Here is a 16,632-nt window from a genome sequence, read left to right as displayed (position 1 = left end):
TGTAGGATAGTGTGCTCCCCTGTGCTGCCTGTAGGATAGTGTGCTCCCCTGTGCTGACTGTAGGATAGTGTGCTCCCCTGTGCTGACTGTAGGATAGTGTGCTCCCCTGTGCTGCCTGTAGGATAGTGTGCTCCCCTGTACTGACTGTAGGATAGTGTGCTCCCCTGTACTGACTGTAGGATAGTGTGCTCCCCTGTGCTGCCTGTAGGATAGTGTGCTCCCCTGTGCTGCCTGTAGGATAGTGTGCTCCCCTGTGCTGACTGTAGGATAGTGTGCTCACCTGTGCTGACTGTAGGATAGTGTGCTCACCTGTGCTGACTGTAGGATAGTGTGCTCCTGTGTGCTGACTGTAGGATAGTGTGCTCCCCTGTGCTGACTGTAGGATAGTGTGCTCCCCTGTGCTGCCTGTAGGATAGTGTGCTCCCCTGTGCTGCCTGTAGGATAGTGTGCTCCCCTGTGCTGACTGTAGGATAGTGTGCTCCCCTGTGCTGCCTGTAGGATAGTGTGCTCACCTGTGCTGACTGTAGGATAGTGTGCTCCCCTGTACTGACTGTAGGATAGTGTGCTCCCCTGTACTGACTGTAGGATAGTGTGCTCCCCTGTGCTGACTGTAGGATAGTGTGCTCCCCTGTACTGCCTGTAGGATAGTGTGCTCACCTGTGCTGACTGTAGGATAGTGTGCTCCCCTGTGCTGACTGTAGGATAGTGTGCTCCCCTGTGCTGACTGTAGGATAGTGTGCTCCCCTGTGCTGACTGTAGGATAGTGTGCTCCCCTGTACTGACTGTAGGATAGTGTGCTCCCCTGTGCTGCCTGTAGGATAGTGTGCTCACCTGTGCTGACTGTAGGATAGTGTGCTCCCCTGTGCTGACTGTAGGATAGTGTGCTCCCCTGTGCTGACTGTAGGATAGTGTGCTCCCCTGTGCTGACTGTAGGATAGTGTGCTTCCCTGTACTGACTGTAGGATAGTGTGCTCCCCTGTGCTGCCTGTAGGATAGTGTGCTCACCTGTGCTGACTGTTGGATAGTGTGCTCCCCTGTGCTGACTGTAGGATAGTGTGCTCCCCTGTGCTGCCTGTAGGATAGTGTGCTCACCTGTGCTGACTGTAGGATAGTGTGCTCCCCTGTGCTGACTGTAGGATAGTGTGCTCCCCTGTGCTGACTGTAGGATAGTGTGCTTCCCTGTGCTGACTGTAGGATAGTGTGCTCCCCTGTGCTGACTGTAGGATAGTGTGCTCACCTGAGCTGACTGTAGGATAGTGTGCTCCCCTGTGCTGACTGTAGGATAGTGTGCTCACCTGTGGACTGATGATTAGCCAGGTACAAGACACTCTCCCTCTTCTTCAGTGCATCATCAGCATCCCCGTAAACCACCACCTGTCATAAACAAAACTCTTTACCATCATTATATCTAACAAATTATAATGAGAATTTTGCCCAATACCCTTTTTCATGGTTAGAGGGGAAAGATACACCATACCAACAACACTGTCAATATACAAGTGCAGAACACACACACATACATTCCACCCCATCCCCATTCACCCACACATATACATTCCCCATTCACTCACACACACACATTCACCCACACACATACAAACACACAAGTGTGTGCCACTCAATCCCCACAAAACACATCTAAGTAGGCACAGATGTCATTACACATGGATTTGCTCATTAAACAAGCACATTAAAACTGAAGGTAAGGCCTAAGTAAACAAAATGTTTGCATATCACCAAATTGTGTGTTCCATCCTGCTGTATGTGATCAAGTTAATATGGTGACTATTAGCAAAGATTATTTTCTAAATAAAATACTCAACACTACATAATTACACATTTAGACATAATATGCAAATATATAAAAACCATTTGTAGGACAAACGATACATTTTTGAATTTCATACGTGGCCACACTAAGCATAGAACATTGTAGGCCTATTTGTTGATCATTTACTTATTTAAAGTCAATACCAACTTCTCATACACTTCGCATTACTGCTTCCCCACTAACTGCACACCCTTTTTTAAGTCGATTTCTTGGTGTGAATAAAAAAACAAACCAGCATTGAATAATGAAACGCCATTTTCTGAGTGAGTCCCGGAGGCTCCCGGAGCTATCCAGGCTGATATGTATATCCCTAACTTTGTCATCAGTCGATGTGGATGGAGTTCTAGGCCTACCAGGGACCACAAGCCAGAACCTGGCCCAGCCCCCTCAGAGGCACGAGGAGCAATGGTCTATAGAAATGCACATGTGATTTTGAAGCATTCTATATCTGCCATCGACTGAAACAGGCATCCAGAAAGGTAAGCGCCCCAAAACAAACCACTATTCTGGTTAAAAACAACGAAAATAGACAAACGCATGGACAGAACTCCCCAATTGAAAACGAGCAAACAAGCATGATGTCACACGAGCCGCACCGCATTTCTGCCCAGCTCCCCCCTACCCGGGAGGGGGAAGGGGGATCTCCAGACCCCCGCGCCGGCGATGCACCCTGCAGTTCTGAGGCTGGGTATCAAAATATGCAAAAACCGACGAATAGAGGGAGGGGGGCCTACAGCTCCCCCGAAGCTACTTCACCAAAGACTAAAAATATAAAGGAGACTTATCCGGGAGGTGGTCGGTGCTCCACATCTCAACTCAAAGTCGAGACAGGCTGCAGCCGCCAACCCAAAGTGACACAGGCCCGACTAGGTCCAGGAACATTTACGAGGTAGCGTGCAGCCATGACCCTGTTCGACATGAGGTTATCTTGAGATGATTTCGGGGCTTTAGTGTCCCCGCGGCCCGGTCCTCAACCAGGCCTCCACCCCCAGGAAGCAGCCCGTGACAGCTGACTAACACCCAGGTACCTATTTACTGCTAGGTAACAGGGGCATAGGGTGAAAGAAACTCTGCCCATTGTTTCTCGCCGGCGCTCGGGATTGAACCCGGGACCACAGGATCACAAGTCCAGCGTGCTGTCCGCTCGGCTCCCTCCCTGCCAAGAGCCAAAAAATGGCTCCCTCCCAGCCAAGAGCCAAAAAACGGCTCCCTCCCTGCCAAGAGCCAAAAAACGGCTCCCTCCCTGCCAAGAGCCAAAAAACGGCTCCCTCCCTGCCAAGAGCCAAAAAACGGCTCCCTCCCTGCCAAGAGCCAAAAAACGGCTCCCTCCCTGACTGCCAAAAACTCCGTGCCCGAATGTCAGCCCAGGGCATGTTACCAAAGACGGCAGCAAGAACAGCGAACTTACGAACGTCATGGGCACGGGGATAGACCGCAGGCTGGTTAGACTTAATATCCCTGTGGACGACCTGAGAGACCTGTACCCACGAACATGGAAGAAGGGAAACCGGATCAACCCAAAGCACGTCCCCAGACACGGAAGCCGTGGTGCTCAAATATCGGCAGAGGGCCGTAACCAGACACAGCACATGGTGCACCCCCGGCCTGACCAACCAAGCATCAGCAACCCAAGGACCCCTCCAGAAAGCAGCAGTCTCATTCTTCGCCAGAAAAGGAGATGGCTGCAGACGAACAAACCTATCTCCACGACCGAAAGAGCAGAAACCCCTGCGCGGGAGGAGAGCATGAAGCTCCCTGACCCGACCCCCAGAGGCCAATGCCAACAGGAAAAGGGCTTCGAAAAACAATCGTGAACCGATGGGGGCCACAACAAACCGAGATGAAAAGAGATAGGAGAGCACTCTGTCCAAAGACCAGGACGGCTTAGGCGGCACATAGGCAGGCCGGAGGTGAAACAACGCACGAGACAGCTTGCGAAATGTTGCAGAAGTAACATCAATACCGAAAGCAAGTTGAAGCGGCTCCGCCAGCACAGCACAATTCGAGGCGACAGTATTCGGCATAAGATGATGGTACTGGAACAACCACGAGAGAAAGGACACCACCACCCGAACCAAAAGCGAAGTACAACGACAAAGAGTCAAAAAGAAACGTAAGGACCGCCAGAAAACTTCGCACTGCCGCTCGAGACGAAGCCCTCAGGTGGGACACCATCAATGAAGCCACCTGATCACCATACAAACGGCTATAAACCCGAGTCAAAAATACCAAACGCGAAGACTCGAGAAGAAGAGTGAACCAGTCTCGTAACAGACCGGGCCGATCTTCTGAAAGAGGTGGAGCCACGGAAAAACCTCCAAGTTCGGACATCAGGCAAGCAGTACCTGAAACCACGACTGAGCTGGCCACCACAGGGCCAAAAGGACTACTCACCCCTGGTAAATCTCCAAGTGAGCCAGGACCTAGAGCAATAGCTGAACCAGGGGAAAGGGGGGAGAGGTATAGGAACCCCCCACCTTGACCAGTCCTGCCGTAAGGCGTCAATCCCGACAGCTTTGCAGTCGGGGAAGGGCTCCACATATACTGGAAGATGCCTTGACCACGCCGACGCGAAGAGGTCCACCTCCAGGAGCCCGAATGTCTGGCAGAGCAAACCGAATGAGTCAGCATTGACCATCCATTCCGTGGACAGGGGAACAAATTAAGACAGGCCGTCCGCCACGACGTTGGACAACCCCTCCCCCTCCCCCCGGACGTGAACCGCCAGGAGAGCCAAACCTCGAGAACTCAGTAGACGAGTCACTCGAAGTGACCAGCCCCAAAGAGCCATGGACTGCATCGAACCCCCTCAGTTCAGGCAGTGAAACACCTGGGAGCAGTTAGAATGGAGCTGGATCATCGATCCGCGGGCGACCCGAACCCTCCGAAGCACAAACCACACCGGCGTGAACTCCCGCACCGTGCTGTGGGCCCAACGGAAGGATGTATCAACACTGCACATATTATATAACTCAACACAGAGTACAGAGAACAAACAGACAAATACTCTTATGTATACTGTATATACACCTTGGGAACATATGCAATGTTCACCTCAATTAGCATCATACAAATATGTATATTCAACAAACAAGAAGCTTACCAACTGCACTGGATTGGCTGTACTAACACACACACACACACACACACACACACACACACACACACACACACACACACACACACACACAAGGGAGGGAGTAGAGGGCTGTGACAGTAGCAGCGGCCGGCCAACAAAACTAGCAGTTATAAAACTCACACACAACACATCAAGTAATATAACAATAATGCAGCAAAATACCGTACAATAACTAGAATACACGTGTATATAATGATATTTCAAATACTGCAGAATGAAATATATTGTAATAGAGGTACCTTGACACAAAGGAATGACCTCAGCATATCCAGTCTGGGTCATAACACAGGTTCCAAAGCATCCAAGATTCATATAAGGAGAAGGATGTAAAGGTGAAATAGGGATTTATGGTAGAACCAGACAATTGGTAGTTTTAGATCAGGGAGTAGAACAATGCACTGTGTGTAAAAATAAGAGACGGGATTAGAGAGCTTGAAATTGTGAAAGGTTTGTGTGGTGGTGAAGATTCCTGGAAAAACTTCTGTTGTGACCAGCACCTAATGGGAGAGCACCAGGGAGGGAGTAAGGCATTAGGCCAATACATATCCAATTGTCATGGAAAGGTCCTGTATTAAAATATTGCATTATAGTCCTGCTTATTTACCTTGGCTCTAAAAGTATTACCCACTACAAATAACCTTTCATTATAAATACCTTTTCACAAACAACAATGAAACTTACCTCTGTTCTAGTACAAGTCTCAAAGAAGAAGAGAACAAGACGCTGGTAAAGGGAATATAGTTTATCATCGCCCCATTGGTACACCCAGCCGGGAAGTACTAGTGTTATGCCTCTCCATGCTAGCCACACTCCAAGATACTCTGGTGCAACACCAATCATCATCACGGAGCCCAGGGCATATCTGTAGAAATAACATTATATATGAGGTGGTTACCTACAGCTTTAATGCATATTCAAGTATAGTACTGGACATGATTCTTGACAGTAAGTGCCAACCATTTCAGTAGTATAATTTCTAACCTGAATCATAGTACTGTATTCAAGTCATAAATCATTCAGAATGCTGCAAAATCTATTTATGTATAATTTACATTGATAATTTACTTATTAGACACCACTGGTTGGGTACTTGTTGTCACACAGCCTATATCATCACTAGGCCTCATGCACACAACATTAATGACAGACTTGAATCGATACTAACAATTTGGCCGATATCGATACTAATGTATTATCTGGTACCAATTAAAAGGCCAATACTGTATGAATATTTAAAATTGTTTTAAAATGTTAGAACTAAAGGCAGAACACTGCTCCTTACAGCCTCGAGTGGAAATGATGACATGGTAAATAAATTACCTCCAGTAATTACTAAGGTAATCATAGCACAACATTCATGTGGAGCCCACAAAATACATCAATGTTGAAGAGCCGCCAGCAGTGATTATGATTAAGTAATACTCAAAGAAATCTAGAGCCATCTTGCAAAGGTAATCACTCTTGGAGTGATGCCTGACATTCCCACCATGTATTGCAGGGTCTCAGACTGAGTACGTGCACGTGTGCTCTGCAACTGGATATCTTCCTGAAGAGTCCAGGACTTATCTTGAATATAAACACTAAGTAAACTCATTTTATCATTTAATCAATGAAATTAAAATAAATATTTATAGGTAATTGAAGAAACACAAAATCAAAATTATGTTTAGAATTCACAATAATAATCATAGTAATAAATTATACTTGATGTACTAATTTGTATAAAAAAAATATACATATATCGAATGTGATGAAACGACTCTTTCTGGGTGAGCCCCGGTGGCTCCCTCAAGGTAACATACCCACAGAGACAGAATAGTGAAAGGTTTGTGTGGTGATGGAAATTGCTGGAGAAACTTGTGCTGTGACCACCACCTGATAAGAGAGCACCAGGGATTATTGGTGCATTACCCTAAGGCATTAGGGCAATACATATCCAATTGTCATGGAAAAGTCCTGTACAAAGTCCTGTATTGAAGTACTGTATTATAGTCCTGCTTATTCACTATAGCACCTATCTTGAGGTTATCTTGAGATGATTTCGGGGCTTTAGTGTCCCCGCGGCCCGGTCCTCGACCAGGCCTCCACCCCCAGGAAACAGCCCATGACAGCTGACTTAACTCCCAGGTACCTATTTACTGCTAGGTAACAGGGGCATTCAGGGTTAAAGAAACTTTGCCCATTTGTTTCTGCCTCGTGCGGGAATCAAACCCGCACCACAGAATTACGAGTCCTGCGCGCTATCCACCAGGCTACGAGGCACCAAAATTATTACCATTACAGTATACAAATACCTTACATTACAAATACCTTTTCACGAGCAATGAAACTTACCTCTGCTCTAGTACAAGTCTCAAAGAAGAAGTCTCCTCCCTGGTGGTACTCACTAGGGAGGAGGGGGAGAGGGAAGGAAATTATCAGGGGAAAGCACCAAGCCATTACCACTATATAGCACTTGGAAGGGGTCAGGATAAGGATTTGGGATATGACGGGGGGAAGAAATGGTGCCCAACCACTCGGACGGCGGGGAATTGAATGCCAACCTGCATGAAGCAAGACCGTCACACTACCGTCCACCCCAAGTGTCCAAGGAGACACCGCAGGGAGTCAGAATGAAGATGGACGTCAGGGCAAGAAACACGACCCAAGGTGACACAGGTATGACAAGGCCCGCAAATATTAACCAAATACCGGGCCGCCAGAACCCTGTTACACCACCAAAACCCCCTGCGCCCAAATTATCAACCCGGCAAGAACTGCAAAAAGAGCAGCATACCTCTGAACATCACAGGCAGTTGGGCATGAGGGTAGATCACAGGCTGGCTAGACATTATGACACTGCAGATGACCTGAGAAACAAGCTTTGGAACAGAGAACCAAGGAAACCAGATACAGCCATAAACACCAATTGACTGACAGTCGAGAGGCGAACTCCAAAGAGCTGAAGCTCAACCCCTGCAAGCACAACTAGGCAAGTACAACTGAGTATAAAGCATTCACCAAGGCCGAATCAGTGGCACAAAAGTAGCGGCGTATTGCTGCCACCGGATACAGTAAATGATGCACACCTGGTCAAACTAACCAAACATCAATAGCCAAGAGCCCCTCTGGAAGCCTGCCAACTCATTCTTCATCAGAAAAGGAAGACGGCTGTAGACAAACATAATGCCCAACTGGGCCAAACTAACAAAAACCACACCTCCAGAGAAGAATATGAAGCTCCCAAACCTTATAACTTGAGGCAAGCACCAACAGAAAAAGAGCCAAAGAAAAAGAATTCCGGACTGAGAAGGACACCATAAACCAAGAAGAAAAGCAAGAATAAGGCTCAAAGAACAAGTGCATTCAGGCAGCACATGAACAACCCAGAGGTGAAACAATACACGAAACAGCTTACAAAATGCGGCAAGGAAGTACTGTACTGTAGGTCTTAGTTTCTCTTTTATACCGGTTGAGAGAAGGGACAGTCTTTGATGTAATTAGGGAAGTCATTCCACATTTTGGGAACCTGGATTTTCAGATCATTTCTTCTCTGATTAAGTCACACTCTTGGAATATCAAAGAGACATTTGTTTCTAGTGAGGTGCCCATGGATTCTGTTACGGCCCTCTAGGAAGCATCTAAGATCGGGATTAACATTGCAGTTCAGCATTTTATATATATACTGTATATACTATACTGTACTGTACAGCGGATGTAAAGTGACTTAATATCCAACACATTCAAAGATTTAAGTAAGGGGGCAGAGTGCTGTCTGGGGCTTGAGTGTGTTATTGTTCTAATTGCTGATTAGTGTTGACTAATTAGAGGTCACAGATAATTTTGGGTAGTAGAACCCCAGGCTCAGATAACACAGGTGAGATAAGGATAGAGAGTGAGTAATAAAAAGTGTTACCAGGGCGGGCGAGGAACATAATACCCAATTTGAAAAAGAATGCGAACCGTTTTAGATTTTTTTGTTTTTGCTATATTTTGTATATGGCACAGGAAACTTGTTTTTAATGAGAACTATGTAGTTACAAGCACATGAGGAGCCGATCTAGGTGGTTACAGGTACATGGGAAGCCAGGCTATGAGGTTACAGGCACATGGGGCGCCAGGCTATATGGTTTATAGGCACATGGGGAGCCAGGCTATGAGGTTACAGGCACATGGGGAGCCAGGCTATGTGGTAACAGACACATGGGGAGCCAGGCTATGTGATAACAGACACATGGGGAGCCAGGCTATGAGGTTACAGGCACATGGGGAGCCAGGCTATGAGGTTACAGGCACATGGGGAGCCAGGCTATGAGGTTACAAGCACATGGGGAGCCAGGCTATGAGGTTACAGGCACATGGGGAGCCAGGCTATGAGGTTACAGGCACATGGGGAGCCAGGCTATGTAGTTACAGGCTACAAAAGTAAGAAAAGTAACACTAGCCCAGATGTACAAAAGGTTGCTTTATACCTTTATTTACCCTAAAATTTTACTACAATGTACCTGTTAATATTCTTCAAATTTTGCTACAAATTACCAACTTAAAATTATCTGTTGGATTAAGGACCTGCCCGAAACGCTAAACGTGTTAGTGGCTTTGCAAGAATGTAAGAACATCAATGATATGTACTCTCATAAACCCATTGTACCTTCTTGTACATAAATAAACACAGTAAACTTGCATTACACGAATTGCCAGCAAATAAATCTTATACAGTATGCCATTACATCCGCACCACAGATGTGATCAACACAAATGGGGGTACCTTCGACAGGCCGCCAGCTTCCTGTTTTCACCGAGGCCACTAGTGTTAGTGGCTCTCGGGTAAACTCGGGTAAACCACATTACTGTATGTACCTAAAATTCAAATCCAAATGTTTATTCAGGTAAATGTACATTTCAAGAAGATGAGTAATAAACATAATGTTGGATTTATAGATAGAGCTAGTACATACAATACCTAAAGCCACTAATACGCACAGCGTTTCAGGCAAGGTGTGGTGGGAAAGACTAGACTAAAGCTTAATACTAATTAAGATTAAAAGTATAAATTGTGTTGAAAAAGGAAAAAAAAAAGAAGGGGAACATGGCAGAAATCAGCAATTAAACAATGTGGTCAACAAACAGTATTGTTTGAAAATAGCAAGACATGAGTTGACATTTAGGGGGTAAGGTAGGTTACACGGTGTACTGGTACCTGCATACTGGTCTCTCCCTACAGTCCACTGCTAACACTTATTAATACCTAAACCATTTAATATACATTATGAATGAACAAAGCATATCAGTGTGGGTGTACAAGTTTGTTAAGAAACTATATTATAAAGAGTATTATTAAATTATGATGACTCGAAGAGAAAACTGCAACACACTACACACATAGATCACACTAACGTGATGCATCAAATGAACAAATCCACAAGGGTTTGTGCCTCGGAGGCTACGGGATCCAGTAATTTCAGTAGAACTTCGGTTTCAACTCTTTTACCCTGTCATAGCTCAGTCGATTAAGGCAGTGTCTGGGATGCTCCCGGATGCAGGTTCGAATCCTCGTCACGGCCCTTGTGGATTTGTTCAGAAAACTGCAAGTTTAAACATTGGTATACAACCTGACCAGACTGGTGTACCGTAGACTGAGGCAGCCTCACACCCCCTGGCACCCCCTGCTGTATGGGTGCCAACCATTGGTGTGTGCTGAGGGGGTCTTATGTCTTGGGACCGGGTGTGGTGGCTGTATTGCCTCCCCCCCCCCCCCCCTGCCCACACTGTGTCCCACGCTGTGTCCCACACTGTGTCCCACGCTGTGTCCCACGCTGTGTCCCACGCTCACACCTATCAGCTGAGACCTGTTGACCCACAGTACCCTGGGCCCTTACTGTACCCACAACTGACCCACGTTACCCATAGCTGACCTACGGTACCCACAGCTGACCTACGGTACCCACAGCTGAGCCACGGTACCCACAGCTGACCCATGGTACCCTGGGCCCTCACTGTACCCACAGCTGAGCCACAGTACCCACAGCTGAGCCACGGTACCCACAGCTGAGCCACGGTACCCACAGCTGAGCCACGGTACCCACAGCTGAGCCACGGTACCCTGGGCCCTCACTGTACCCACAGCTGAGCCACGGTACCCTGGGCCCTCACTGTACCCACAGCTGAGCCACGGTACCCTGGGCCCTCACTGTACCCACAGCTGAGCCACGGTACCCACAGCTGAGCTACGGTACCCACAGCTGAGCCACGGTACCCACAGTACCCTGGGCCCTCGCTGTACCCACAGCAGAGCCACGGTACCCACAGTACCCTGGGCCCTCGCTGTACCCACAGCTGAGCCCTGACCCCTGCAGGTGGAGGAGCAAGGCCAGCGCCCCCAGGAGGAGGTAGAGGTGGAGAGGAAGGTGTAGGTGAGGGTGGGCAGCAGCATTACCTGACGCGGCCCACCAGGCCCATGTCCTCCTCCCTGGTGTAGTGTCGTCTGCTGGGACGCCGCCACTACCACACTCCTCACACTCCTCTCATGGCCGCCTCCCACCACTCATTACACCACTCTCACTACTCTAGCACGCTCTCTGGCTCTCTTCTCTCTGCATCTGCCAGGTGATGTATGGGGGCAGGTGGGAGAGGGGCGCTTAAGAGCGGCTCTCACTGGTCATGACGGCCGTCAAGCGTCTCTATTGTTCAATGTTTTTACATCTCAATTAGTTTTAAGTTTTAGTCTAAGTGTTTTTTCCCCTACACCTGAAGCTGTGTGTGTGTTGGTGGCTTGAGCCTTAGTATGCACTAACTCTCTCTAGGAATACAACATTATGTTTGTAACTCATTTTTGAATGTGTGTGAACTTTTACCTGAATAAACATTATTTTATCTTATGTTGCAATTATTGCCTTTCTTGTCCAGCTAAGTTGTTGATGGTAGCAGTTGGCATGTTAACTCTTCCTCGTATTATTCCTAAACGCTAATTTAGGTACGCTGAGAAGAGAATGAAAACGTGCGGCCAGGATTTATTAATTAAATAATTACTTAAACATCAACAGTTAAAGAAAGAATATATTGGTAGTAAATATGCTTTGATATTAATGTTATATGTGTATGTTTTGAATACCAGGAGATATATATATATGTGTTTAGCCCCCCCCCCCCCATGTTGGTCACACTCAAGTGTACTCACATGACACACTTCCTGATCACGTCTATGTTGAGTCTCAGTTGGTTGAGTTGCTTCTCCACACCCTGGAAGTCGGCCATGGTGGTGGTGTGGTGTGGCAGGTGGCTGCGTGAGTGCCTGCAGAGTGGCAGAGGAGCGTGGGGAGAGTGCCAGCCCGAGACACTCACCAGGAGCAACTGAGTGCCTCCAGGCCGGCTGGGGCCACCTTCCAGCCCGGCCTGACTCCGCCTCCTCTGGGGGAAAGTCACGCTTTCATCCCGGTCTTAACTTCTCTCTTGCCTTTACTCAAGCACCTACAAGATGCCTTCAGTTATCTTCATATTTACCTAAATTTACCTGAGGATAAGCCAGCGGCTTGTCAAAGTTACCCCCCCATTCGTCCTCATGACTTTATCGATCTGGATTTTGAAATTCCGCGTTGTTTTGGCGTGTAGGCGGTTCCATGAGATTATGACCTTGTGGGTGAAGAAGCATCTAGCGGTTCTCGGTCCTAGATTGGTAGGCTTGTTGAGCTTAAACCAGTTGCTCCTTGTTTGTGTTTGTGACCTTTTGAAGACATTGTCAGGATCAACATCCTCCAAATTGCTCAATATTTTGAACGTTTCACTGAGATCCGCCCTGTCATGCCTGGCTTATGTTAGCCCTGTGACCCTCAACCGTTCCTGGTATGAGAGTTGACTTAGCTCTGGAACTATTTCTGTTGCTCGGTGTTGCACGTTCTCCGGAGCAGCTATGTCTTTCCGAAGATGGTCTTCTTGCTTGGATACAGTAATCCAAGTGGGGGCAGAGATTTATACATGCAGTTGAATGAAGTATAGAAGGAGATTTATACCTTCTTTTCATGAAGTCATTACTGTTATTACTCCAAAAGTTTGGAATATTACAAACGTTATATATATTCCAAAGTTTGAATTATTATGAATATTCCAAAAGTTTGGTTGACTTTTTTTTTTTTACTGCGACTCCCACTTGTGCAACTTTCAGTGAATAGTGGATTTTGACTCCAAGGTCCTTCGTCAGTCTGTTGCAATGTAATGTTATTAATTTGGTAGTTGTGAAGTGGGTTGTTATGCCCCACATGCATAGTCATGCATTTTTCGATATTAAAAAGCATTTGCCAGTCATCTGACCATTTGTGGAGTTCATGTTGATCTCTGTGTAAGGTCTCGACATCATTTTCACTCCCCACTTTACCACAAATCTCTTTAATGGCATCTGCAAATTTGATGATGTGGTTTGTAATATGTCATTGCTATATGCAGACGAGGAGTCACAAGAACGTGGCTGAAATATGTTGACCAGACCACACACTAGAACGTGAAGGGACGACGACGTTTCTGTCCGTCCTGGACCATTCTCAAGTCGATTGTGAGTATGATCCAGGACGGACCGAGACGTCGTCGTCCCTTCACTTTCTAGTGTGTGGTCTGGTCATCATTGCTGTATATGACAACAAGGGTTGGCCCCCAAAATGGATCCCTACAGTACCTAATTCACCACATTTCTGACATTCAGATTCAAAGACTTTGCTTTCTTTTCTTTCAGGTTTAAAAGACTTTGCTTCTTTGCTCCTTTGCTTTCTTTGAACTGTTGTTTTATTCATTCTAGTATTCTACCGTTTATTGTATGTACCTAAAACCTTTGACGTGATACCTTATCAAACTATGTGTATAACATTCCCAATTATAGAGCTATCCACAAACTATGGACCTAACCAGAGAGGTGGCGGTACAGCAATTTATTACCACAAAGAGCTATTGTGCTAAAAATTATCAAAATTAGAGACAGTTGCGGAGAATATATGTTTTCTCAGTTCAAAATGGGTTGTAGATCATCTTAACTTTGGGAGCAGTCAACATGTTTCAAAACACTGGTGCATTTGGATTCAACTCTAATCATAAAAACTTAATATTAAGTAACAAGCTTAGCATACGTCAACTTAACTGCAGACTTCAATATTAACGTATACAGGCCTGACAGCCAGTTGCTAGCGTCCTCAACTGTATGAACTGTTGTATGTTATGTGTACTGTATGAACTGTATGTTGTTTGTACTGTATGAACTGTATGCTGTATGAATTGTATGCTGTGTGTACTGTATGAACTGTATGTTGCGTGTACTGTATGAACTGTATGTTGTGTGTACTGTATGAACTGTATGCTGTGTGTACTGTATGAACTGTTGTATGCTGTGTGTACTGTATGAACTGTATGCTGTGTGTACTGTATGCTGCGTGTACTGTATGAACTGTATGCTGTGTGTACTGTATGAACTGTATGCTGCGTGTACTGTATGAACTGTATGCTGCGTGTACTGTGTGTACTGTATGCTGCGTGTACTGTATGAACTGTATGCTGCGTGTACTGTATGAACTGTATGTTGTGGTGAGCTCTGAGTGTCCACAAGGTGGAAACTCGCTACAGTTCAAGTTATCAACAGCGCCATAATGAATGAATACAATACTGAAGCCTAGCTTGCTCCGTCACTCTGGTGCCCTTGAGTGCGTTCACTCCACGGTGTTAAGTGTGTGTGGGGGTGGGGGAGAAAACTGTTAGTGTACAGAAGAGACAGTAACCAATGCACATAAACAACAATACACCACATACACAACCATACAGCAGGTTGTAGGTAAAGTGTGAGGCGTCGAGGTGGCCGACCCGACACTTTTTGTAAACAAACTGCGAGATTTTGTACGCACCCCCCAGCTGCGTGCGGTGGGAGGGGTGTGTGGGAGAGAGGTGGGAGGGGTGTGTGGGAGAGGGGTGGGAGGGGTGTGTGGGAGAGAGGTGGGAGGGGTGTGTGGGAGTGGGGTGGAAGGGGGTGTGTGGGAGGGAAGGAGGGAGGGGGGGGGGAGAGAAACATGGCTTTCTACACAGAGTTCACACGTGGCAATTTCTCCAGTCAGCATTTGGTTATACATGACCTCCACTCTCAGTTATACATGACCTCCACTCTCAGTTATACATGACCTCCACTCTCAGTTATACATGACCTCCACTCTCAGTTATACATGACCTCCACTCTCAGTTATACATGACCTCCACTCTCAGTTATACATGACCTCCACTCTCAGTTATACATGACCTCCACTCTCAGTTATACATGATCTCCACTCTCAGTTATACATGACCTCCACTCTCAGTTATACATGTCCTCCACTCTCAGTTATACATGACCTCTCTCAGTTTTATGTTAAATAAATGGCTTCATATGAGCACCAAGCCTTATACATGACTGTATACCTCAGCACTAAGCCTTATACATGACTGTATACCTCAGCACTAAGCCTTATACATGACTGTATACCTCAGCACTAAGCCTTATACATGACTGAATACCTCAGCACCAAGCCTTATACATAACTGTATACCTCAGCACCAAGCCTTATACATAACTGTATACCTCAGCACCAAGCCTTATACATAACTGTATACCTCAGCACCAAGCCTTATACATAACTGTATACCTCAGCACCAAGCCTTATACATAACTGTATACCTCAGCACCAAGCCTTATACATGACTGTATACCTCAGCACCAAGCCTTATACATGGCTGTATACCTCAGCACCAAGCCTTATACATAACTGTATACCTCAGCACCAAGCCTTATACATGACTGTATACCTCAGCACCAAGCCTTATACATAACTGTATACCTCAGCACCAAGCCTTATACATGACTGTATACTCCTGACCTTAGAGGCCGGGGGAGGTACAGGAGGAGGGGGGGGTGTCATTTGTTTTTGTTTTGGGTGTGGGGGGTGTAGGGGGGGTGGGGGGTGTGGAGGGTGTGGGGGGTGTGGGGGGTGTGGGGGTGTAGGGGGTGGGGGGTGTAGGGGGTGTGGGGGGTGTAGGGGGGGTGGGGGGTGTGGAGGGTGTGGGGGGTGTAGGGGGTGGGGGGTGTAGGGGGGGTGTGGAGGGTGTGGGGGTGTAGGGGGTGGGGGGGGGGGTGGGGGGTGTGGAGGGTGTGGAGGGTGTGGGGGGTGGGGGTGTAAAGAGGATGTCGAGTCATAGGTGTAGCAGGCAGGTGTGTGTGTGTGTGTGAGAGAGGTTCTTCACATGTGTTTCATCATATATGGATGTCTATAAATGAATACTGTGTGGCGTTGATATATACACACTCCGATGCTTCCACACATGTTTTGTGCTTAGGGCTTATATTACTATAAGTAATCTTAATCTTTCTAACATTGGGTCCTCTAACATTGGAATGGTGTTACACACCCTGATGGCTTGGTGCTGCAGTCTGATGTTTAGTGGCTGTATATTCAAGAGTTCATGGAGCTCCTGGATTGTCTGATCATATGGTGAACGGTGTTTTGCTGCTCTCCTTAGGGCCTTATTTTGCACTGCTTGTAGTTTTTGCATGTTAGTTTTCTTTAAGGTGTGTTGTGGTACTGGAGGATATTTTAGATGCTTCCGGACTAGAGCCTTCTATAGGTGTATCTGAATGTTTGTATTGAGGCTTCGGAATCTCCTCAGTTTTCCTAAGGCTGCTTTGGCTTTG

The 16,632-nt window shown here is 46.7% G+C and overlaps 1 protein-coding gene across 4 annotated transcripts in view; it reads right to left on the bottom strand.

Moving 5' to 3' along the window:
* The window catches only part of LOC123762885 (1-acyl-sn-glycerol-3-phosphate acyltransferase epsilon), a 43,984-nt gene extending 31,663 nt beyond the window's left edge, over positions 1–12,321 (bottom strand). The window contains exons 1-3 of one of the 4 annotated variants that reach the window (XM_045749620.2): positions 12,127–12,321; positions 5,652–5,832; positions 1,296–1,374 (exon numbers count right to left, since the gene is read on the bottom strand). In XM_045749620.2, coding sequence (XP_045605576.1) covers positions 1,296–1,374; positions 5,652–5,832; positions 12,127–12,203 — 337 coding nt within the window. In that variant the 5' untranslated portion in view covers positions 12,204–12,321. Of the gene's footprint in view, positions 1–1,295; positions 1,375–5,651; positions 5,833–11,385; positions 11,659–12,126 lie in introns of those variants that run through there. The other 3 variants (XM_045749622.2, XM_069302008.1, XM_045749621.2) reach the window with 3 other exon arrangements.
* Positions 12,322–16,632: the final 4,311 nt, after the last annotated feature.

The sequence above is a fragment of the Procambarus clarkii genome, chromosome 47, assembly GCF_040958095.1.
Source record: "Procambarus clarkii isolate CNS0578487 chromosome 47, FALCON_Pclarkii_2.0, whole genome shotgun sequence".
Taxonomy (NCBI): domain Eukaryota; kingdom Metazoa; phylum Arthropoda; class Malacostraca; order Decapoda; family Cambaridae; genus Procambarus; species Procambarus clarkii.
The sequence above is the reverse complement of the archived record's forward strand: the minus strand, read 5'-3'. Positions and strand labels throughout refer to the sequence as shown.